Below are 26740 nucleotides of genomic sequence, written 5' to 3' on the forward strand. Positions count from 1 at the left end.
TATTTGATATAAAAGTTAGTCAACACTTTTATTTTGGAAGTTTTTGCATGAAGGGGCTCAGATTGTTAGAAATGTAAGTGCCATGGAAAAGACTGAAAGCTTTATAATATTTCGTTTGATGTGTGTATGCACAAATTTCTGTGAAGTGTGCACACTGTGCCCCCTTTAAAAAATTGGTGCATGACGCCCCTGGTTACCAGGGGATTTTATCACGGCTTAGAACGCGTTTCAACCAATCAGAAGGAAGAACCAGAACGGGCCGTTTTATAATTTGTTTTAAATCTGTTATCTGACACCAGTATGTAAATTATTTTGTATAGGGTAGACCGTATTAAAATACAGAAGAAAGTGAGAGAGACACTAAACAGAATGTTAAAGACATTAAATTGTATTACTGTGCCACTCTTGTATTTCAAGTTTATTTCTTCATCTAGACCTCAACAATAAATTAATAGTCTCATAAATGTAAACATATATGGGTGATTCTCACGAAAACTTGGTTTTAAAAATGTCAAGCATGAAAATGTAAAAATTGCTTAAATTTACTTTTTTTCCCACCAGACATTGAAAAACAAAGTCTGGAGTAAATGGGAACATTAATTTAAAAACTTTTAATTATCATTTAACACTTTTTGTAACATAATTTAAAAAATTAGTCCTAAAAAATCTCATTACCGCAACAGTCAGAAAACATCACTGACATATTTTCAAAATGACATGACAAACCTGAAAGAACATAATTTGGAGATTCTGCACATGCATTTAAAATCAAAGTATTATGCTTCTATTCATTAAATTAACATTTAATAAGCATCTGTTGCGGTAATGATAATCAAAATGTTGTGTAAGCATTCTGACAAGACAATATTTCAAATTAACTGTAAAAAAATGATCTTACCTGGTAGCCATCTTGAAGTAACTGGTCCATGTGCTTGGTCACTCAAAATCAAACTTTATTAAAATTCTGTATGTGTGCTTAAACTGTTCTCAAAAAGTGTTGCGGAGGATGAGAACATCAGGCATGGACACATCATTTTCCTAATTTTTCTTCATTATTATTATTATACATGAATATTCAGTAAATATTTTTTCTGTCATCTAAAGTAGTCTAGCAAAACATCCATTTATTTTTTTTCTTAATATTTTTGTGTTAATTTGATTAAATTACAACATAACGCATGTTCAAACACAGCCGAACACATTGCGGTAATGAGAATTTTCAGATAAAATTTCCAATTATAAATTCTTATGTTGAAATCACACATTGTGCAAGATAGAACACAGTATTGTGTTTATTCTGATGCTTTTTAATGTTACTATATTACACATTTTAAAGCTAAAATCATTAGTGCCGTGGTGTTTCAATGGTTTCATGAGAATCACCCATACACATTTTATAAGGTTACATTAAATTAATTTTTGATCTTTTCTGTTTATAGGCTAATCAAAACAAGATCTGTTGCATTAAAATTGTTCTTGCATTCACCCACGACATTCAGTCCCCATAATACAACCCAAACTAAAGATGCTTCACCTATAATACTGTGTTTAAACACAACACTGCAGTATATCTTTCAGTTTGGTAATGGTCATTTACAGACTTCCTCTCGATCCTCACTAGCCTAAAAGTGGAGGTTACAGCCGAGCGTGAGTCTGAACTGCGGTCATGGGTGAGTGTCCTACTATTAGCCTACTTACAGCTGTAAACTAGATAGTAAATTTTTATATATAGAAATCTGCAATATTAAATATTATAAATTCAAAATCCAGATTTATCAAGTTTTTCAGAAGCAGATAACTTTGAGAGAACTTGGTGTGATACACATTAATCTGTTTACACACAGTATAATTCCTCATTCCTTCATGGCACACATGGAGATAAATAATGTTGTGGCATCTTCCTTATATTGAGTTTCTCACATTCCTCTCTGTTAATCAGTCTTGAATCTACTGAGATGGACGAGTTCACTTCAGTCTGAACATAATTTCCTTGTTTTGGATTTCCATTCACAGATAAATGGGTTAGTATTAATTGTCAGACTTAATTTAAAGGTTTTAATTAATATGTTTGTCCTCTTATAATGATTCATAAGTGAGTCTTGTCATTATTCAGAATCCTTGATGAAAACTGAATATTTATAATAAAGGTGCAGATAAAGTATTTGGTTTAAAGGGGTCATATTATGAGATATTTTTAAGATGTAAAATAAATATGTGGTGTCCCCAGAGTGCGTATGTGAAATTTTAGCTCAAAATACTCCACAGATAATTAATTATAGCACATTTATAATTGCCACTTTTTAGGCCTGAGCAAAAATTGCAGTTTTTGGGTGTCCTTTAAAATGCAAATGAGCAGATGAAATGCAAACACTGATCGCAATGATGAGTTTGTTGCAATTGAAACTCAATTGTGCTGTTGTAATGAGCGTGAAACCGGTTTGATCCAAATGATGGTTTTATTGAAGGGGTAATCCACAATACAGGCAAGGGTCATACACCAGACAAACAACAACATCAAAGGCAATCCAGGTGACAGGAAACAGGTGTGGTGAGGAACTGGTAGTGCAAGGGATGATGGGTAATGTAGTCCGGATAGTGACAGATGAGAGAAACCACTGAAGGCCAGCAGAGGGAGCCAATCTGGCTCTCATAACAGCTGTCAATTATTTTTTCACACTATAAACCAGTTTAATATGAAAAATGTTATAAATGTTTTTCAAACACAGCACAAACTCAGAAGGTGCATGTAATGCAAATAAAATAATATTTTCAAACAAACTTGATATGCCAGCATTAAGTCACCCTTAAAGACTAGTTAAATAGTTTGTGCTAAAGACATAATAGTAGACAAAAGTTTTCATTTCTTGTTTTATAAAAAGTCACACAAAATAATACAAGCATTTATAAAACCATAAACAATAATTTAGCCATAATTGCTAATATATATGAATATAAATTTACAAAACAGTTTACAAAAAATGTTAAAAATATTAAGTTAAAATGTATCCCATTAGTGGATCTGTAAGTCTTATTAAATACATATTGTAGTAGATAGGGCTGTGCAAAAAATATGGATACATACAGCTAACTATCGTGATACACTTTTCCACGATAGTGTGTCAATATTTCAATCTCTACTGTCAATATTTTAAAAAATACAGGGGGGCCCCAGTTTTATGACATTTTATAAAATAAATTAATTTATCATGAATTCTGTGCAATTAAACCTAAAAAAATAAGACTACTAACCAACAACACTACTTTGTATCATTTAATATGTTTTGTTTAATTAAAAGTTGAGTTTTAAAACAGTTTCTTGTCATCAATTTTCTTTGGGGGGGCCGGGAAGGAATGCGCCGTACACGAGGGGGGCCGCACGCTGAAAACGTTTGAGAACAACTGCGTTAAACGACCTCCTCCGCCACTGCTGTAGTTGTCGTTGTCCAGGTGTCTGTCATATACAGCCAGTTAGCGGGAGTGAGAAAATGGCAGAAAATTTAAAAACACCTGCAGCTTTCAAAGCCGATGTCTGGAAGCATCTTTGGCTTAAAAAAAGTTTAAAAATGTAATTCTTCTTTTTTTACATTTTTGATTAAAAAAAGGAGAAGTATTGCAATGTATTGCAACATGCAATGTATTGTATCGTATCATGATACATTGTATCATGACCCATGTATCGTGATACGTATCGTATTGTGAGGCCCTTGCCAATACCCAACCCTAGTAGTAAACACAAGTCTCTCTGATCCAGCAGATATTTAGTGTTAAAAATGTATTTAAAAAATGCCAATAAGCATTACAAAACAAAAACATCTTGTAACAGCCAAGAAAATAAGTGCTTTCACTTCTTTTCAGAGATGAAATGTATTTAGTCACTTATTATCAATGTCAATTTGTTGTCTGTTTCCTAGAATCAAACCCATGACCCCTGCGCTGCTAACACAATGCTCCACCAGTTAAGCTACATGAAGTGCTCCGTCTAAATCCATTTAAAGGTGCCAAAAAATTTATTAAAATTTTTTTAATTGTTCTTTGATATCTACATAAAAGGTGTGGGGCAAAAATTATCCAGAGACGGATTTACATGTCCATTTACAACTCTAGGATTTTTCCCCAGAATTAAATGGTCTATTATTACCTTATTTGAAAGGGTCATGAATAATAATGTTGAGCTCTGCTCTGATTGGATGTTTTACAGAGCAGCTCATTCAGTAGCTCTGTGTGTGTGCAAACAGACCACTGTAAAAAAATTATGCAGCTGATTGCCAGTAACTTACTGTAGAAGATAAAGACTGAAAATGTTTCATGATTATTTAACTTTGAACAAACTGTTGCCAGTAAATAACATAAATATAAAATTTACAGTAAGTTACTGGCAGCTAGTTGCCAGAAATAACCAGTTATACTGTGACAGTGTGTGTTTGAGCTTGTATCAGATGAAAATACAGAATTTGTGGAATAATCAATTGTTTGGAGATGGTTGATGGGCATTTCTGAGTAGTAAGTTTGTGGGTTTTTTTCAGTATATTAGTATAGTAGAACTTCAGCCTAAACGTTCGCATATAGCATTAACTAGCATATAGCGCTAACTCAGCAGTCACAACTTTGTTTTTAGCATTGTAACAACATTATAATTAATTTAATGTTGTGGTCATACATCTTCGACTGTAACGTGGTAACACGAGGTTTACATATGAGGAAACAATCGTGTTTAAAGGAACAGTATGTAAAAAAATTATATCAATTAATCATAAAATGGCCCTGATATGTCACTAGACATTAAGAAATCATTTTCATTTCAAATACTTATATCACTCACAACAGCGGTCTGGCCAGGGTATTGTCATTTAAAAAGTGGAGTTGCAGCCCTCAACTGATGTTTATGTTGTCATTTTGTGTATTGTTGTGTGATTGCAGTACCAGTTTTAGCCACAAGTTTTGTGATTGCAATACCAGTTTTGGCCACAATCCTACATACTGTTCCTTTAAGGCTCACGATATGATATTACCATATACATAACTCTTATTATTTATTTGTGCCTAGGTTAATAGTTTTACATTCTACGGCACCTTTAAACATTTTAAAATACTAAAAGTACTATTAAAGAAGCAGGCAATCTCTGAATGAGAGTTGGTACCCAAAGTCAATTCAGCAGAACGTTTGGTTGGTAGCACAAATTTTAAGCCACGATTTATGCGGCATCCTAAAATACATCATTGAAACATGGTCGTTCAATTCAGTACATGCAATGATCAACTCACAGCATCACAAAACATCTGAGGTTCTGTTATGCATTCTCCCACAACTGATGGTTTCCTGTTGAAATCTGAAGAGCTTCAAGAAGACTAAAGTTCGATATGTGAGAATGATGCTCGCTGGGCCAGCTGTGTGAAGATCAATGGACATGGAGGCGTCCTCCACATCACCTTCATTTCAGTGCCCAATAGCCATTTGCTGTTATGTCTCAGTTAGATCTCATCTTATTAGAGATCCACTTTGTGTAGTTTGTGACACGAGTGTAAACACCGGGCACGTCTTTCTTTCCACATCCGTCACCCCAGCTGATCAACCCCATCAGCATCATCCTGCCATTCTTAGGACACACCAGAGGACCACCAGAATCCCCCTAAACAGTATGATATAATGAAAATGTTGATCGGTCACTTTTAAAAGATCCAAAAAGGCATCATCCAAAAATATGCATTACCTTGCAGGCATCGTCTAAACCGCGTGTGTCTCCTGCACACAGCATGTTAGGAGTCACCAGACGACCGGCCAGCTTCTCTGGAACACACTGTTCCTGAGGCCATAACCGAACGAGACCTCGCTTAATTCTTTCGGAGTAAAACGGAGAAACTAAGGAAGACAAAATGCAAGACCAGTCAACACAAAGATTCCTCTCACAGGAAATAATCTTGACTATCAATAAAAGCGGGACACAGATGGGATATGACTTACACTCTTCCTCTTTCCCATAGCCTGAGATCTCACACTCGGTCCAGTCAGGTAAAACCAGGTCTGGTTCTGGTAAACATGCAGGCAGAACCTCAGGAGAGTTTATAGCACAGATACCATCTTCGCTCTTTAACTTGAGCAGAGCTAAAGAAACGAGACAAACAGGATTAATGAAGTGTATCGAAACATACACATTACTTTTATTAAAAAAATCAAACCTAAAGTTGTATACGAACTGCCGGTAAAAGTTACAAGATGTTTTGAGTATATAGTACCTCTTTACATTTGAATAACAATTCTATATTTCCATATTCAAATAATATATATGTATGTATGCAAAAAATTACCTAAAAACAATAATGTAAATGTTTTTTAAATTAATGTAATATATAATAAACTCTTATTATATATTTTCACTCAAACTGTTATGTGAACTTTCTGTATACCATGAGATGATATACTGACTGACATTGTGTGCTAAAGGATTACTCAACTTTCATTTAAAAAATCCTGCTAATTTACTCAACCCCATGTCATCCAAGATGTATATATCTTTCTTTGTTCAGTCGAGAAGAAATTAACTACTTAGTGGATAATAGTGAAAAAATGCCTTCAAAACTCGTCAAAATTTGGCAGGGAAGCATTTTCTCTTAAAGGGATAGTTTACTCAAAAATGAAAATTCTGTCAAACCGATCATGAGCCCATTCACTTCCATAGTAAAAAAAAGAATACTATGGAAGTAAATGGGGCTCATGAACGGTTTGGTTACAGACATTCCTTAAAATATCTTCCTCCGTGTTTATTAAAACAAAGAAATTTATACAGGTTTATAACAATATGTGGGTGAGTTAGGGCTGTAACGATTAATCATGCAAATGTGCGTTTTCTCAAAAAATGAATTTAATGAATTAAGGTGAAATCCCGACACATCCCAAAGCCAGAGGGCGCTCTCGTGCAGAAACTCCCTTTGTGCCACAGAAAAAGTAGCATTACAAACGCTATTCAAGGAAATGTCTATAGGAATATTTATATCGCTGTTCTTCAAATTGTTTCAGGTATTTCATGATAATAAAAAATATTTTGTTTTTATTTAACAAATGTTATAAAATCCGACTCATAATGATTTTAGATTAATAAGGAATTCCTACACTGCAAAATGATTTTCAAGAAAAAAAATTCTTAGTATTTTTGTCTTGTTTTCAGTAAAAATATCTAAAAATACTTAAATAAAGATGCTTTTTCTTGATGAGCAAAACGACTCAAGAAAATAAGTCTAGTTTTTAAACCAAAAATATCAAATTTAGGTGATTTTGTGCATAAAACAAGCAAAAAAATCTGCCAATGGGGTAAGCAAAAAAATCTTGAACATTTTTCTTAAACACTAAATTCAAGAAAAATGTGCTTACCCCATTAGCAGATTTGCTTGTTTAATGCACAAAATCACCTAAATTTGATATTTTTGGTCTAAAAACTAGACTTATTTTCTTAGGTTGTTTTGCTCATCAAGAAAAGGCATCTTAATTAAAGAATTTTTAGATATTTTTACTGAAAACGAGACAAAAAGAAGTTATTTTCTTGAAAATAATTTTTTGCAGTGTCCTGACCAAATGCCATAGTACACGCACAAGCTGTGAAAACACAGAATCGAAAATCAAAATCGTTTATTAATCGTTGGAGCCCTAGAGTAAATTATGACAGAATTTTCACTTTGGGTAAACATTCTCTTAAATTGAAGAGATAACTCGTCAATGGAACAGAAAGAGTTAAGTTTTTGTTAGGGAAACATTCCAGAATTCTTTCTCATATAGTGGACTTTAGTGGACCTCAACAGTTTCAATGCAGTTTAAAATTCAAAGGGCTCTAAACGATCCCAACCGAGGCATAAGAGTCTTATCTAGCAAAGCGATCGTTATTTTCGCCAAAAAAAACACCTTCTCGTCTTGCACTAGCCATGTGGAGTGCCAGCGCGACCTTACGTATTACCTAATAACACCGAAAGGTCACACGTTACATATGTGAAACGCACACTTGAGGACTATTTTAAACATTAAACTGACACAAAGACATTCATTTGTATCATTCCACACACAATAATGTCGGAATGGTTCTCTTTCTCCACACTTGTAAACACTCGAGGGGTAGTTTCACATACATCATGCGTGACCTTTCGACGTGATTACGCATTTCCTAAGGTCACGCTGGCGCATCTACCGCTAGTGCAAGATGAGAAGTTGGGGTTTAAAAGTGCATATTTTATCATTTTTGGTTAAAATGACAAATGACATTTTGCTAGATAACACCCCTTCTGTACATTCACATGGGACAGAAGCGTTAACGCTTGACGGAAGGCTTGTCTGAAGCGTGGCCAACAGCCACAGTGGCCGCTACACATGCTCCGGTCTTCCATGAACATAATTGGCTGGCTTTGCCTAGGTTATTTGCATAAGGCGATCTGATTGGCTGACGCTTGTGTTGCCACTTGAAGAGTTGAGATCCACAATTCAGTTTGGCAACGCTTGACGTCACCCATTAAAAGTGAATGGGATGCGTTAACGCTTTCGCCCCGTGTAAACGTACCGTTATGCCTCGGTTGGGATCGTTTAGAGCCCTTTGAAGCTAAACTGTTGAGGTGCACTAAAGTCCATAATATGGAAAAAAAATCCTAAAATGTTTCTCTCAAAAAACTTAATTTCTTTTTGACTAAACAAAGAAAGACATAAATATCTTGGATGACATGGGCATGAGAAATTATCAGAACTATTTTTTTATGAAAGTGGAATATACCTTCAGTCAGATCAAACTGTGATGTGATTGTGACTCTGGATACATACCATGAGATAAAAAAGATATACTGACTGACAACTTAAACAACAATTATTATATGTAACTAAAATCTTTTCTCAGTTGGTTTAGTATCAGTGTTTAATGTTACCATTTAGTATATTTTAGACCATTACAGTCTGGCCAATATTTGTGACTACATGACGTGCGAGAAACTGGTTTGAAATGTATAAATCTCACCTATATCATGGTCATATGTTTCATCATCATAATTTTCATGAACCCAATATTTCTCCACATCAAAGATCTGCTCACTGCTGGAGTTCTGAAGCCTGAAGGTTCGACCAAGAATCACCCGAAGACGTTTCTCTGAATAACTAAACACAGACAACACATTATATAACCAACACAATTACACACCACACCACCACTGTGTCTACATTTCTTGTGTTTTTTTTTATTTAAAAAGGAACAGTATGCAGGATTGTGGCCAAAACCGGTATTGCAATCACAAAACTTGTGGCTAAAACTGGTACTGCAATCACATAGCTGGTGGCCAATACACAAAATGACAACATAAACATCAGGGATGCAAATCCACTTTTGAAATGACAAACCACTGTTGTCAGTGATATAAGTATTTCAAATGAGAATGATTTCTTAATGTCTAGTAACATATCAGGGCCATTTTATGATTCATTGATATACATTTCTTACATACTGTTCCTTTAAAATACTTTAATGTTTTAACCCAAATACAAATATGAATGTCAGAACAAATACACACCCCTGCTGGAAGCAGTGAGCAGCTGATAGGATCCAGCAGGAGTCAATGAGAACCCCTCCACACAGGAAGTTAAAAGTGTTGGCACGTGGCAGATATACAGTAATAGCGGCCTGCCACGGTTGCTCTCTGATGTCACTGCTCTGACCTCCTCGTATCCTAAACATGGGCAGCGAGTTTGAAGGAGCTTCAAGACGCTGACCGCAGGAACCTGAGACAGAAAAAAAAAATTGTGTTACATGTGAGCACGTCAAGATGTCACATGAAAAGAAATTTAATGCCAACAACAACAACAATCCTGTACATGTCACTGTTTGATGTCAAACCTGGTGTAATGTGTCAGCTGAGGGAATATCTGTTCCTCTCACGATATATGTATGACATATATGATATATACTATGATGTTTAACAGTGGTACATTTTAGTCACAGTTGGCCCCCATTTATTTTAAGTAAATTGGATTCATTATTCCTTTAGTCTCTTACCCTGATTATTGATGGGTGTAGGAGCTCGTGGTCCATGCGTGGTTATTGATGGAGTTTTCTTCGCTGTAAAAAAACAAACAAACAAAGTTTAAACAAACACACCAACGCGCACACTATTTTATGTAAGGGATAATGTAGAGGCAGCCGGTAGTTATCGGGAAATAAGCCCCTCCGCTTCGCGTCGGGTCCTGATCACACTGTCGTGGCTTATTTCCCGATAACTACCGGCTGCCTCTACATTATCCCGCTTATTACACGGCTACTAAAAAAACGGACATGAATATGAATTTGAAACATTTTATTGGCATATTTGTTTTAAATTAACATTTTTATCCTTCCGCGAAACTTTGCACAGATGCATACAATTATCGTAATACCTTATTAAGATCCTCTGCTTCATACTTGTCTGTCTCCATTTTTTCTCTTTTAGCCAGTCTTTGAGAAGTTTTAATGCCCATTCTGTATTTTTTGTGTGTTGGCTTTCGTAGCTGTCATGCTCTATTTTGTCAAGTTCAGTCTCAGTAAGCTCTCTGTGTCTTGTCGTTGTTCGTTCTTCTATCCACTGTTTAAATGTTTTGTTTTTTCCCATACATGTTAAAATGAATGTCAAAAATTTCCATTCTTAATTGTGGTTGTCCAGTGTTTGTCACAAGATGGCGCCAAACAGTAATCTTTATTGATCTTTATTGGCGCGGAGCGATTTTACTCGTACAAGTAGTACCGGCTATGCGTTATTACTTTGGAGCGGTTATTATTTGAAAAGAACGAACCTGCAAATGTCTCAACTGACCAATCAGAATCAAGCATTCCAGAGAGCCGTGTAATAAATCGGAACAACATTGTGCTTATAATATATACCTTTTCATCATCAACAACAATATTTATTATAAAACTTATAAAACTACTACAGTAACTGATATTCAGTCTCACTATATTATATTACATCAGCGAGGAATAATCAAACATTAAAGGTGCCAAAGAATGCATTTAAAGAATCTGTTAAATTGTTCTCTGATATCTACATAGAAGGTTTGTGGCTTTATTAATTATCCAGAGATGGTTTTACAAGTCCATTTACAACCCTAGGATTTTGCCTTTGGCAATGAAATGATCTTTTAGTACCTTATTTGAAAGGGTCATGAATAATAATGTTGAGCTCTGCTCTGATTGGTTGTTTGTCAGAGCAGCTCCTTTAGTAGCTCTGTGTGTGCAAACAGACCTTATATTTGAGCATGTATCAGACTAAGAAACAGAATTTGATGAATAATCAGTTGTTTGGAGATTGGTAATGGACGTTTCTGAGTGGTAAGTTTGTGTTTTTTTCAGTATGGACCTGCAAAACGTAACTGTAACGTCAATAGAGAATATGCATTGACGTCACTTTTCCACGTGACCACGGTGGAGGACGCCCTGTTGAGTGGCAAATGTTCAACAAAATGGCTGGTTTTTATAGCCAGTAAAACTGACTATTATCATCTTAAATTGAATTTAGTTGGACTTGATAGCAGAGGTGGACAATACATAGTTACATTAGTTACATTTTCCAAGCATCTGTGTTTATTAGGGTGTTTGTCTTGGGAATAAATTTACTTTTCTACATTCTAAAGCATATAATCATACTGTGTATTCTTTAATATTGCATATTAAAATGTATTTAATACCTAATTATGTAAAATTGTGTACTTTTACTTGAGTAAAAGTATGTACTTAAATATTAAATGTAAAACAAAAACTTGTATTTATGAAATGTAATAGAGTTAAACTTATGATAATATGCTTTGGAGTATGTATTCCATAGAAAAACACGGATAAAATACAAATACTTGAAAAAATATGTTTAAGTAGAAAGTAAAACCTCTGCTTGATAGTGACCCTAGCAACTTGTCAAAGCACCTGTGGACGTTGGCATGAACAATCTATTTACGTCTCCTTTCTGTGTTTTTTGGCAGTCTGTAAAACGATATCTCCGAATTCTTGTTAAATCTGTTAGTACAGTCTGTTTCCCATTTAGAAGGGTTTTCCTCGTGTTTTTACTGATTTCACATTGTACACTCATTCTGCCGCTCTGTCTTATGCAACTCAGTGGGCGTAACCGCTGTCACTTTCGCCGAAGGTGACGCCTAGGGTGGCCATTCGTGCCAGTTCCGCCGGACACGTCCTGAACATGTTTTCGGGTTCGTTCTCCGGAAGCCGCGTTGCTCGACCGCATATGCCATCGAGGTTCTCACATTTCAGTTAAAATACATTAGAAAATTAAGATTTATTTCTTTTAAGACATACAATCATTGTAGTTTCATTCTTACCTTGAAATGTAACGGTTGATTTTCTGAAATTAAACCCGAAATATTAAACCTTGATGACGTATGCGGTCGACCAGCGCGACTTCCGGAGAACGAGCCCGAAAACATGTTCGGGACGTGTCCGGCGGAACTGGCACGAATGGCCACCCTAGTGACGCCACATGCATACATAGAACTTTAGCATAAACGCTAGCATATAGCATTGACTAGCATATAGCGCTAACTCATCAGTCACAATTTTGTTTTTAGCACTTAATTTAATGTGTAATTTAATGTTGGGGCGTACATCCTGACTGTAAGGTAACAGTTGGTGTTATGTTGAGATTGGCCTGTTTTCCAGCGGTCTTTTGTGTAAAACAGGAAGTCTATGTCTAGGCAAATACAGTTTTACATTCTATGGCACCTTTAATATAACATACTGTTTTAATACATAACATACAGCTCAATGCACAATATGTGCTTGATATATTTGCTGCATTCCCACTGAATTAAATAAAGGCTATAGACGCAATCATAATCATTTACTCGAAAACAAAACACGTAACCGCTTTAGTTAGTCACAGCTGTGTGCCGGTATGCGATGACTAATATGTTGTTGGATTGTATCGATCAGATGTCATGGAAACCTCATGGACTTACAGCACTTGGGGATATCGCACAGTTCCCAGGTCAGCTGTGATCCTTTATAGACGTGACACCAGGGGCTGAGGTCACGGTCTGGGTTCCTGCAGAAATGATTTGGTACATTCAACGACTTCACACTGGCTTTAAATATGGAAATTATTTGAGTTTGTATAAACGTGTTTGTGTTCCTGCAGAAGTTATGGCTGCCGATGCCGAGCTCCCGGGCTTTAGATGTCCACGCATTGTAGAATTTTTGAGAGACAGCAGAAGAGTCCCACGGTAAACAAGTTAATCCACTGCGTGTAATAGCTTTTGTTCCTCTGTACGTCTGTCCTGATTCGAGTAAACACTCCAGCGTGGGCTCTGATACAACACAACAATTAAAGTGTCATGATGAAGGTCGACAAGATATGTGTGGCACATTGTTTAAAACAGCATTAGCAGTCATAAACTGTATTACAAAATAGATCTGGTTTAAAAAAAAACAAGTCATGAAATGTAGATGTGGATGCACATGTGTGTACCTGATACACAGGTGGGTAAGGAGCAGAATTCCCATATGATCTGAGCTCTTTTATAAACATAACACCAGGGCTTAGTATCTCCATCTGGATTTCTGAGCAATGAAACATAATACAGTTACAAGTTAGCAAATGAGGTTTGTTTTAGAAAGTTCAGCGGTGCGAAAAACATCAAAGAAATTTTGTTGTGGCTCTTGTTATTTGGGCAAAGATGAGAAATTCAAAAATCTTTTTTTAAAAACTAGTTTTAAAAGCATGCATCATGTATATTTCAATGCACATAGTGTATTTGTTGATTTTATGCAATAAAAAAAATACATTTGCACCAGTTAAGGCTGAATAGACCTGAAACTGTCAAATGGTGTAACCGCCAATTGCGCCAAAGAATGAGAATATTAAATATTTTATCCACCTTGATGGCATTTAAGTGTATTCATTAAAAAGAGAGAATTTTTTTAAATAAGCACGAAAATGCATTTTATTAGTTATTACTAAATATACATTTTAATGCGTTTTTAATATTTGTCCTGATGCTGAAAACAGCTCTGTTTTCTAAATAATCTTTGACAAATTATGTAAAAATTTATGTAAAAAATCATATTACACTAAACTAGATGATTATATTTTATTCCATATATTTATGTTTTAATTTAAAAAAAATTCTTGGTATACCAATTGACACAGACCAGTTGCACCACACTGACATTTTTGCAATTATCCCCCAAATATTCTTTCAAAATGAAATAAAACAGAAATTTTAGACTTAGTCCTCAATAAAGAGAATGTATGCATGCAAGTAATCTGCATTTTTTATTTTTTTTATTTTAACATTTAATTGAACCATACGGACACAAAATAATTAACGTCACGTAATTGACCCACTTCTTCAAACAGAAAAGCCTCTTTTTATTTCTTATCAATGTCATCAAAGTGTTGAAGGAACGAAAATGCATGCTCGGAAAAGCAAGTAGTTTAAAATGTGTAACTTTACATCCATCAACGCTCAAAGAGTCGCACTGCCATCAATGATCAGTCGTGTCTTTATATCCCAACATTAAGACTCACATTTATTTGTGTTTATCGGGGTATGTGTTTTATTCTTTACAGTGATTTTACATTAGGAAGTGTGATAAAATCCCAGTGTTCCTGATGATTTCTGTTGTGTTTATCTGTACAGTAAGTGTATTAATGTGTAGTTTATACCTGCAGTAGTTGTGATTTCCCAGTCCCAGTGTATTGGCTTCTGGTCTTTTAGCTGTGAATTTCTTTCCTCTCAGTGACGTTGAATTCCAGTTAATACACTCCAGTCCTGATGCGCTCGTACTCCAAATACCACGGTAATCTAACCCTTGACCCCTCGCACATTTCTCACCTGTATCTAATGGAAGTAAACATAATGAAAATATATACTGCAAAACAGATAAGATATGCATTTTAAACAGTAATTGAATACACTACACTCTCAGATAGGAAGTGTTAATTTTTTACACATCTTTTTTGCGTTAAAGGAATATTCCATTTTCTTAAAAGAAAAATCCAGATAATCTACTCACCACCACCATGTCATCCAAAATGTTGATGTCTTTCTTTGTTCAGTCGAGAAGAAATTATGTTTTTTGGGGGGGACATTGCAGGATTTTTCTCATTTTGATGGACTTTGGTAGACACCAACAATGGGCGCTTGGCTCAACACGTAACAGTTTTTTTCAGCGGAGTTTCGAAGGACTATAAACAATCCCAAACGAGGCATAAGTGTCTTATCTAGCAAAACGATTGTCATAAAAATGACAAGTGTGCACTTTAAAAGCACAACTTCTCGTCTAGATCTGGTCGTGATGCGCCAGGTGACCCCACGCAATACGTCATGACGTCAAGAGGTCACAGAAGACGAACGCGAAACTCCGCCCCAGTGTTTACAAGTGTGTTGAAAGAGGACCGTTCCTACGTTGTTGTATGTCAACTGATACTAATTAATGTCTTTGTGTCAGTTTATTGTTTACAATGGTCCGCAAATGTGCGTTTTATATATGTAACACGTGACCTCCCTACGTCACTACGCATTTACGTTAGGTCGCGCTGGACCGGACCTAGACGAAAAGTTGTGGTTTGGAAGAGCGTGTTTTTTGTTTTTCTTGTCAAAAATGACAGTCGTTTCGCTGGATGGGACCCTTGTGCCTCGTTTGGGATCGTTTGTGGTCCTTTGAAACTCAGTTGAAAAAACTGTTAAGTGTTGAGTTAAGTATTAAATGTTGGGCTCCATTAAAGTCCATTAAAATAAGAAAAATCCCGCAATGCCTTCCCCAAAAAACACAACCTCCTCTCGACTGAACAAAGAAAGACATCAACACCCCGGATGACATGGTGGTGAGTAAATTATCTGGATTTTTCTTTTAAGAAAATGGAATATTCCTTTAAGCTTTTAATAAATTATGTGTACTTTTAAGACATTATGTGTCATTATGTGTTAAAATAAAACAAAATTTTTGTTAAAAGTAACACAAAATGTGTTGTTTTAATAATAACACAGAGATGGGTGGATTCTGGGACAATGCATTTAGTGTGTTGTCCCAGAAAGAATCAACACTAATGTGTTGTTTTTAACACATCCGTTCTAAGAGTGTACAGGACAAACTATTAAAAATATTAACTAATTATATCAAAGTCGTTAAAGGGGGGTATTTTTTATTATTTTTAGTTGTAAATTATTTAATTACGTTGCAAATTAAATTTTTATTGGACCACAAAACCTAATCATAAGTAGCACGTAGGTATATATAAGTAGGTATATTTGTAGCAATAACCAACTATACAGTGTAGGGTCAAAATTATCAATTTTTTAAATGCTAAAAACCATAAGGATATTACTGTAAGTAAACATCCTAAAGATATTGTGTACATTTCCTACTGGAAATATTTTTTAAAAAATTACTTATTATTGGTAATATGCGTTGCTAAGGACTCATTTTGACAAATTTTCTCAGTATTTAGATTTTTTGCACCCTCAGATTCCAGATTTTCAAATAAATAATCAACTTTAAATTGATGTATAAATCCCAATTAAAAACAATTGACCTTTATGACTAGTTTTGTGGTCCATTTAAGAAAATCAGTAAAACATTTACAATAAAACAACTTATTACAAATACAAAAAACAAATTTGACCTAAATATTATTGAACATCTTTTGGGTCGTAATTCCATGCCATTATTTTGCTGTATTTGGGACAGAATAAACAGCAAATATTTATTGTGTTATGACATGAACGCAATCGTATTCATAAACTTACTGATTTCACACCGAGTGCCGGAAAACCCGGTTGGACACTGGCATATAAAATCATTCGAGTAAACAGCTTCTTTACACAACCCTCCATTATAACACTTTGACACAAAACACCTGCAAAACACAAGAGGAAAATACAACAAATCACACATGGTAAGCACATTCATATTCTGTTAATTATATATAGGCAAGACATTTATTGCTTCATATGAAAATTATATTTTAAACCATTCTACTTGTATTTTTCTGTCTGTCCAAAATATATAGTTAAAGTGGTTTTGATATTGTTCTCTATAATGATTACATCATCTTAAAGTTGTTTTAGAAAATTACAACTTTTACAACATAACAGTGAATAATTTGTGGTAAAATCATAACACTGCAGTAATTTAAAATGACATGTTTGTTTTTCGTTTGTGTGATTTTTCTGTGATGTCACACCACAGAAACGAAGTAAATGAAGACTTAAATAATTAAAGGGATAGTTCACCCAATTCTTTCATAACTTACTCCCCCTCCTGTATACATTTTTTTGTTTTGCTGAAAACAAAGGAAGATATTTATAATGAATCAGGAAACAGAAACACCATTGACTTCAATAGTAGAAAAAAAACATGGTTTGGTTACAAACATTGTTCAAAATATCGGTAACACTTTACTTGAAGGGGTGTTCGTAAAGACTGACATGACACTTAATGACATTTAAATGACAGTTTAATGTAAAGTTAACCCATAAAAGCTAAGTAGTTTCTTAAGTTTGATAATTATTGCATGTTTATGACAGATTTATGACAAGGTATGATGTATTGGTTTATGTCAAGTTGTCATAACAAAGACATCTGAAACAATTTCATCTTTGCATTAAAAATGACATAAATGAACAAATTACACAAAATAAAAGTTGTCATAAACGTGCATAAAATCTCCTTCATGTTCATGACACGTGTCATGTCATGATTATCAAGATGTCATGTCTTATGAACACCCCTTTAAGTAAAGTGTTACCAAAATATCTTACTTTGTGTTCAGCAGAACAAAGAAATTAAAACAGGTTTGTAAACAAAATGAGGGCGAGTGAATCATTTTTTGGGTGACTCATCCCTTTAAAGGAACAGTATGTAAGAAATGTATATAAATTAATCATAAAATGGCCCTGATATGACACTAGACATTAAGAAATCATTTTCATTTCAAATACTTATATCATTGACAACAGTGGTCCAGCCAGGATATTGTCATTTAAAGGTGCAGTGTGTAATTTTTAAAAGGATCTCTTGACAGAAATGCTAAATAATATACAAAACTATATTATCAGGGGTGTATAAAGACCTTTTAATAATTTTTATTAGCTTAGAATGACACGTTTTTATCTCATACACCGAGGGTCCCATTATGTGGAAGCCGCCATTTTGTGCCGTCATGTTTCTACAGAAGCACTTAACAAAAAAACTTTTTTACGAATTTGTCTCTGACATGTTTTTCTGGTGGCGGCTACCATAGCTTCTCTATGCATTTCAAAAGCGAGGGACTGAGCCATTGGTTGCAATTCGTAACCTCACCACTAGAAGCCGCTAAAATTTACACACTGCACCCTAAAAAAGTGGAGTTGCAGCCCTCAACGGATGTTTATGTTGTCATATTGTGTATTGGCCACCAGTTGTGTGATTGCAGTACCAGTTTTGGCCACAATCCTACATACTGTTCCTTTAAATGTATTTTGGATTAAATAGGTGGAGCTGTTTTTCACTCATTGGACACAAACACACAGAAAAAGTTAGGAATGGATTCAGTAGTTTTTAGTCAGTTGCTGGTTAATTATTGTTAACATGAATTTAAAATGGACCCTGTTTACGTACACTTTCATGGTTATTTTGTCAATTCATCTTATAATGCGCCAAACCACTTCTGAAATGACTGAATTCGTATTCACCTGATATCACCAAGCCCCCTTTTACAGCTGTCATTTACAACAGAGGCACTTTTTACAACCCTACATTTTTTATAAATTTGCTTTAAAACTGGATTGTGAACAAATGTTATGATATTAATATTATGTGTTTCTAATCACTCACTGGTAACCGGTATCTCATGACATTTTGTTCTTCCTCGTGAGGTACAGCGGCAGAATTCAACTTTTGGACCTTTCCAACGCAGCCACGTCGCCCCAGTGTTTCTGACTGTAGTTGAGTCAGTGTCCACGCACTGCATTTCTAACACACATAAATGAGATGGAAATGGACGCCGTCATCATTGTGGTCAGACTTCAGCTTATACAAAAAAATGACTGAGGCTTTCATCTCCACACCAAAGACACAGAAACAAAGACAACATGTGGCTGCACAGAGGAAAAGACTGAAGACAGAAAGTTTCTCAGTTTACTGCTGGGAAATCATGCATCTCTATTGACCTCTAAAATGATTTCTCTTTACTCTTAGCGCCCCCTAATGCCTAATTCTGACACCTACACATCATCTGCTGTTTCTGCTGTATGTGTACTCTTTAAGTACACACCTTGATGACTAACTTATTTTGCCAAAATGTCCAGCATACAACAAACTGTCAGAGATAATGTATCCTACCACACCTTATGATGTTAAAGTCAGTTTAGGGATCAGGATTAACAGCCTATGCTCAGAATAGGAAATAAACTTACTGCATACTGTTTTCATAAATAAATGAAAGAATAATGTATTATACAGTTGTATACTACACTACTGCCACATGACCATTTTCTTGCATGTTACATTTAGCAAGTGACTGCCAGTTTTGTTATCTATTGTAACTTTTGACATTCAGATAAAGTAAATAGCTCATCAGCACAAAAGATCATGGGCTCGAAACCATACTGATAAAAAGCATTGCCTTGAACCTTGTAAAGTCACTTTGGATAAAAGTGTCTGCCCAAATGCATGAATATAAATATAAGTAATTACTCTAGAAAAATTAAAATGTACATTGCATTGCTGAATTGTGGGATTCAGTATTTAATCCTGTGTGTGCTCTCTTGTAAATGGCAAGTCATCTGTGTATTACATGTGCACATGATATTTGCATACTGTGCACATTATTGTATCCATACAGTGCTGTTTACTGCAGAAACAATGTGCTTTATGATGAGAACGCATAGATTAAAGAAGTTACGAAGAGGTTAAAGGTAAGAAAGAGGTTAAAAGTTAAAGATCAAAATTAATTCACCTCTAGTGTACATACGTGTCCCTCTCTTCTGTCTGTGATGTAGCACCTGCAAAAACATCCAGGATGTTCATAAATCCTAATATCATCCATGCAGAGATTTAAACACACAAACAGACACTTACTGTGAGGTCGGCATAACATAACACAGCTGGAAGAAGCAGGAATAGTTGCAGGAATAAATTCATGGTTCTTACACAGGTCTCACTGGAAATTCCTAAAAAACGACAGAAATAATAATGATATGTGTTTATATCTTATTATAGCTTGTTTATAACTTATTTATGGTTTAGCATTAAGTTTTTTTGTTGTTTTAAAGGGCACATATTTGCACATAATTTTTTGTACATAAATGTGTTGCCAGTGTGTGAACAAATCAACCATACAATGAAATACATGCTATTTTGAGCTGAAACTTTACAGACACATTTTAGGCACACCTTAGACTTACACTCACCTAAAGGATTATTAGGAACACCATACTAATACTGTGTTTGGCCCCCTTTCGGATTCAGAACTGCTTTAATTCTACGTGGCATTGATTCAACAAGGTGTTGAAAGCATTTTTTTAGAAATGTTGGCCCATATTGATAGGATAGCATCTTGCAGTTGATGGAGATTTGTGGGATGCAGATCCAGGGCACAAAGCTCATCCCAAAGATGCTCTATTGGGTTGAGATCTGGTGACTGTGGGGCCATTTTAGTACTGTGAACTCATTGTCATGTTTTAACCAATTTGAAATGATTTGAGCTTTGTGACATGGTGCATTATCCTAGTGGAAGTAGCCATCAGAGGATGGGTACATGGTGGTCATAAAGAGATGGACATGGTCAGAAACAATGCTCAGGTAGGCCGTGGCATTTAAATGATGCCCAAATGGCACTAATGGGTGTGCCAAGAAAACAGCCCCCACACCATTACACCATTGCATTAAAGAGAAATTGAACAGGTGTTCCTAATAATCCTTTTGGTAAGTGTATATTACATCATGTAAAAATGTGCATAATATGTGCCCGTGAAGTAGTAACTTCATTTCACGATCTTTCATTTCCAGATCTCATTGTGTTTTATATACAATAAAAGAAAACCTTTTACCGTATGGGTGTGTTTTCTGCAGTTTACTCTTCAGGGAATTTCTCACTTAGTCAATCATCACTATACAAAAGATTTATTCATACTTCATTTTGACTCATTCCTCACTTCACCTCAGATAAAAGTATACAGTTAATGTGTAATCTACCAATAAAGACACTTTGTTCTGCTATTGTATCATAAGATTTTGCCCTTGAAATGATACCTTTCATTACACAAACTGATTCTCACAAATGTAATATTGCATAAGTTGTGCATGAGTTGTGTTTGCAAGATACTCCTAGAAAACAGACATCAGAAAGATCATCCTGTCACTTTCGTTTCGCTTAATTGAACAAAACCCCCGTGCAGACGACTAAACCGTAATGCTGCGCTGACACAACATTCCTGCCACAAATAAATCCAAAAGAAACCAGGTCAGCAAAATGAGTCAGACAAGGACACACACACACACACACACACACACACATGTTTCTTCTGCTTAGTGCTCCAGGAATTGAAGTGATGCAGAAAATACATTAGTTTAAAAAACACAAAACTTTCCAAACTCACTACAATAAAGACTGACATTTAAAGTCCCCCTGTGGTGACATAATGTCTATGCTGTGTTTTTAATAAGTTTTAAGACAAAACATTTGCAAATTTTCCATTTAACCGTATTGCTGAGTATTTTTGGAGACGGTTTTAATTCCTGCGGTTTAAATCGCCTTGGTTTCCTATGTCACAAACATGTGACCAATCACTTCACCACAGTTGAAGGTGTGGATCAGTAATATTGAGTAATTTAGCACCCATTTACATACAGTATATACACTGTAAATAATTTCTGTAGAAATTACAGTGTTACTGGGTATTACTGGCAACTAGCTGCCAGTAACTTACTGTAGATTTTACATTTATGTTATTTACTGACAACAATTTGTTCAAAGTTAAATAAACATGAAACATTTTTAGATTTTATCTTCTACAGTAAGTTACTGGCAACCAGCTGCAAAATTACAGCAAATTTTTTACAGTGTATCTATGGTCTGAGGTGGTGCGAGAAAGAGGAAGCAGGGACTAATTTGCATATTCATAGATCTATGTATACTAAATAAGGCAATAAAGTGCAGTTTCAATCAAGCTGTTCTAAAGAAACTACTGTGACTGGTAAAACTTTTATCCCCGTAGTGGCAGCTCGTGACTTCTTTTCCGAGGAGGCACAAATGCGAAACTCTTAAAAAAATCGTCATGTGTGTGGATAGTCATGTCAAAATGTTTATTTCATGTGTCATATGAACCTATGTGTATTGCACGTCATGTCAAAAAACAAGTGCCTGCTCCAGATGCTTTGTAAGGCTCTATGATAAAAGAGACGCTCACGTAGATACTTGCTCAATGAGTTTGGTGTTAAGTGAGGTCTCTTTAATCATGAACTGTTTCGACGCATAAGTAGCAGGCACATATTTTAACATGACATGCTGTGCACATAATTTCCCATAATGTACCGAACACATATTTTGACATGACGAGCCACACACATGACAACCTGAACACATATTTTGCTTCCGGGGAGGAATCGGGCACCACTGATCCCCCAGTTTTATAGACAAAATTTAAAGGGACACTACACTTTTTTTGAGAATATACAAATTTTCCAGCTTCCCTAGAGTTAAAGGTGCAGTGTGTAAATTTTAGCTGCATATACTGGTGAGGTTGCGAATTGCAACCAATGGCTCAGTTCACTGATCAACCTCGCTTTTGAAACGCATAGAGAAGCTACGGTAGCCGCCACCGGACAAACATGTCATCGTCTGAGAAACTTAGTAAAAAGAAGTTTGTCCGTTAAGAGCTTCTGTAGAAACAAGGCGGCACAAAATGGCGACTTCCATGTAAGGTGACAGTCGGTATGTAAATAAAAACGGCTCATTCTAAGGTAATAAAAACTTAAAGGTTCATTATTAAAGGTCTTTAAACACCCCTGGCAATATAGTTTTGTAAATTATTTTGCATTTCTGTCAAGAGATTCTTCTAAAATTACACACTGCACCTTTAAACATTTGATTTTTACTGTTTTGGAATCCATTCAGCTGATCTCTGGGTCTGGCGATACCACTTTTAGCATAATCCATTGACTCTGATTAGACCATTAGCATCACACTATTTACTAAAACTTGACTCTTCTGTAGTTACATCGTGTACTAAGAACGATGGAAAAATAAAAGTTACGATTTTCTAGGCAGATATGGCAAGGACCATACTCTCATTCTCAGTCAAGGACTTTGCTGCCGTAACATGACTGCAGGAGGCGCAATGATATTACGCACTGCCCGAAAATAGTCACCTGCCATTGAAAGTTACTAAGGGGACTATTTTGCTGCTGCATAACATCATTGCAGCCATGTTACAGCAGCAAAGTCCTTGATTATTAAACCAGAATGTGAGTATAGTTCCTAGCCATATCGACCTAGAAAATCGCAATTTTTAATTTTCTGTCGGTCTTAGTACACGATGTAACTACAAAAGAGTCATGTTTAAAATAGGAAAAATATCCAAATTTTTGTTTATTTTTTGCACGATGCTACTGGTCTAATCAGATTCAATAGATTGTGCTAAGCTAAGCTAAAAGTGGTACCGCCAGACCCGGAGATCAGCTGAATGGATTCCAAAACAGTAAAAATCAAATGTTTAACTCTAGGGGAGCTGGAAAATTAGCATATTTTCAAAAAAAGTGTAGTGTCCCTTTAAGGCCTAGTCTTGGCTTTAGCTAAGCTTTGTCTGTGAAACCAGGCCTATATGTGCAAATATGATTCTCAAAAGTAAGATTTTTAAGTGATAAAATTATGGACAGGGGGACTTCATTAAGAAACAAATACGACACCTCTTGTATGTGACTAACAAACTTGCAGATCTTGCATGTCTATGTGTATGTGATGTGGTTATTGTTAAGTTTGTGAGCATTGACTCACTGTCTCGTCCACCTCAAACTCCTTTTCTTCTGTGTTTTTTCTGCAAGGCCATTGGATTAAACTGCATAAAGGATGTTTCGTTGTTTTGAGTTTTTTTTGGCTTGTTTTATAAATACATATTTGGTTAATGACACATATGTCGAGAAGGAAATGCGCTGTTGCATGCCAATTCTCAACTCTTTCAAGTAAAATTTTTGTAACTTTTGACACCAACCCAAACTTTTTTTTTGTCCTTTAAGATGTCAAAACTGTTTTTTTGTCAATACACACCCACATTCACAAAACATTATACACGCAAAAACAACGGCATATGTGCATAAAGCCACGCACATGCAAACAATTCTGCTGTCAGATAAAATTGTTTGCATATTCGAGGGATTCTGGCCTCATATTCTGCAGGAAACATATGGAGCATACTGACAAACACACACACCCACACAGACATGAAGCCCCTTTACAACATGTATAAAACACTTTAACTCCAACACAACACAATACAAACAGATGTCTGTGTGAAGACCACCTGCAGAAAAAAAAACTCCTTTAGTCCTCTTCTCTTTGTTTCTTTTCTGACTTCATTCAGTATGAGAAATATCTCACCATGAGTCACTTACTTACTCATGAACATATGAACCTACAACACCGCAAAACTTAAGCTTTTTCAAAGACAGATTTATTCCACTTATTTTAAGCATAAAACTCTTGAACGTGAAAGATAAACTCTTTAAACTCCGGTACACTAAACAAACACACAGTTTCCTGTATGGGTGAAGTGTTTCTTTAATTCGGTGTTTGGCGTTGTGTCTGAATGTGTGTGAAATTTGAACCTCACACAGACCGAACAGTGCAGCTTTGTCCAGCGGACAGAAAGACGTGCGAGAGGAACGAAGAGAAGAATGGATACTGCTGATGAATGAGGCTTATAAAGGAGTCTAGCTGAGTCATCGCAGGCAAAAAGAGACAGACAGCAGAGAGATAGACACGTTGTACGAAGACTAGGCCTATATCTGCTCCGTTTCTGTGCGTGTGTAAGACTTTGATAAACAACATTGCTGAAGTAGTAGAAGAGCTGTCAAAACAACACTTACAAATTTTAGAAACAGTCAAATTAGACCTGATGAGGAGCAGACAATCTTAACATTTGCATTTATAGCTATTATATTAAGCAGATGCTTTTATCTAAAGTGACTTAACAAGACACACACTTGAATAGAGGATATGCTTTTGTATTATTGAATATACACATCACATTTTCTAAATTATTTTAAATCCATTTTCTTGTCTGTCTTTATTTGTGTCTGAGCATCAGTATCTTTTATATGTCTGACACACAATGCTGAAATTAATGGTACGGTCAGGCTGTGCAGACATTTAACAGATAAGAGTTACTCCACACTTAACAGAAGTTACGAAGAGGAATAGGAATTCCTAAACATCTACGTCACAGAATGCAGCGAGTTTCAGTTTATTATCTGACTCTTACTGTAAACGCAGATTACAGTGGTTCTCAAATTTTTTCGGAATGCATCGTGCCCCCTTGTGTACGGTGCATACCTTTGTGGCCCCCCCAAAGAAAATGTATGATAAAAACATGCTTAAAATTGTAATTAAACAAATATTAATTTATACAATGTATTGCTGTTGGTTAGAAGCCTTATTTTTCTGAGGTTTAATTACATTTATGATAAATTAATGTATTTTATAAAATGTCATAAAACCAGGCACTGACCTAGAGTACAGTAATATTTCAACATTTTATGTTCACACACACACACACACACACACACACACACACACACACACACACACACACACACACACACACACACACACACACACACACACACACACACACACTATTTCACTATATTATACTATACATTCTTTCAAATCTAAATATTTTTTACTTTGAGTAACACTTCACAAATTGCATTTGTTAACATTAGCTAACATAAATGAATAATGAACAATACTTGTAATGCGTTTATTAATAGTTTATAATAACTTCATTATTAACTAATATTTTTTTTAAATATTAATTAATGCAAAATGAATCAACATGAACAATTGTATTGCCATAAACTAACATTAACAAAGATTAACTTAATGCTTAAAAACTATACTGCTTATTGTTAGTTTATGTTAGTTAATGCATTTAACAATCTTAACAAATACAACTATAATAAAGTGTTACTCATGTAACCATACAAACTAAGTTAAAAGTAGGCTACATCAGGTTACAGGTTTATTAAATAAAGTCATTTAAATTTGGGCATCGTATCTGCTTTCAGCATATCAGCGTCATTTTATCTAGCTCGTAGTGCGCACGCTGATAAGTGATGTTGTGTAAGCAGGTAGCAAACTTTGTGTTTGAAACACAGCCCTAGTCTACACTCAAACAAACATACAAGATGAAACATGTTTAATAAAAAAGCTAAGACGCTGTTTGCACGAATGTCTTACCTCTCTGTGCGCGTGTCTCTGATCCACTGCAATGTGCGTTAAAATGAGGTTTAATCCAAAGTCTCTCTCACTCTTTCTTTCTCTCTCTTCTTTGTGTCTGTATCTCATGAATCTCAGGATATTTATTCCTGAATCTCGCTAAGGCGTGGGACGGAACCGTGACGGGGAGGGAGGGAGAGCGCGTGCGCGCGCGCGTTAGAGAGAGAGAGATCCACGCCAAGCACTAGGAATTGTCGATAAGCACGTTTGCGCCCTGTATGAATCATATCAATGATGTAATGCAGCATTCCAATCACTCTTAATTGTGAAT

The 26740-nt window shown here is 35.4% G+C and overlaps 1 protein-coding gene and 1 long non-coding RNA gene across 2 annotated transcripts; one reads left to right on the plus strand and one right to left on the minus strand.

Moving 5' to 3' along the window:
• The first annotated feature begins 1595 nt into the window (after positions 1-1595).
• LOC141363987 (uncharacterized) lies at positions 1596-19702 on the plus strand. The gene is made up of 2 exons (XR_012369726.1): positions 1596-1670; positions 18854-19702. It is a non-coding gene; the product is annotated as an uncharacterized lncRNA (long non-coding RNA).
• On the minus strand, positions 2438-26589 carry plat (plasminogen activator, tissue). Its single transcript, XM_073868095.1, has 15 exons — positions 26431-26589; positions 20052-20143; positions 19930-19975; positions 18806-18944; positions 16739-16848; positions 14656-14830; positions 13456-13547; positions 13116-13294; positions 12947-13028; positions 10008-10070; positions 9526-9733; positions 8979-9115; positions 5960-6100; positions 5709-5857; positions 2438-5627 (listed from the first exon to the last, which is right to left on the minus strand). Exons 2-15 carry the CDS (start codon positions 20112-20114, stop codon positions 5466-5468), a joined length of 1746 nt encoding a protein of 581 aa, XP_073724196.1. The 5' UTR covers positions 20115-20143; positions 26431-26589; the 3' UTR covers positions 2438-5465.
• Positions 26590-26740: the final 151 nt, after the last annotated feature.

This window comes from Misgurnus anguillicaudatus, chromosome 5 (genome assembly GCF_027580225.2).
Source record: "Misgurnus anguillicaudatus chromosome 5, ASM2758022v2, whole genome shotgun sequence".
Lineage (NCBI taxonomy): Eukaryota > Metazoa > Chordata > Actinopteri > Cypriniformes > Cobitidae > Misgurnus > Misgurnus anguillicaudatus.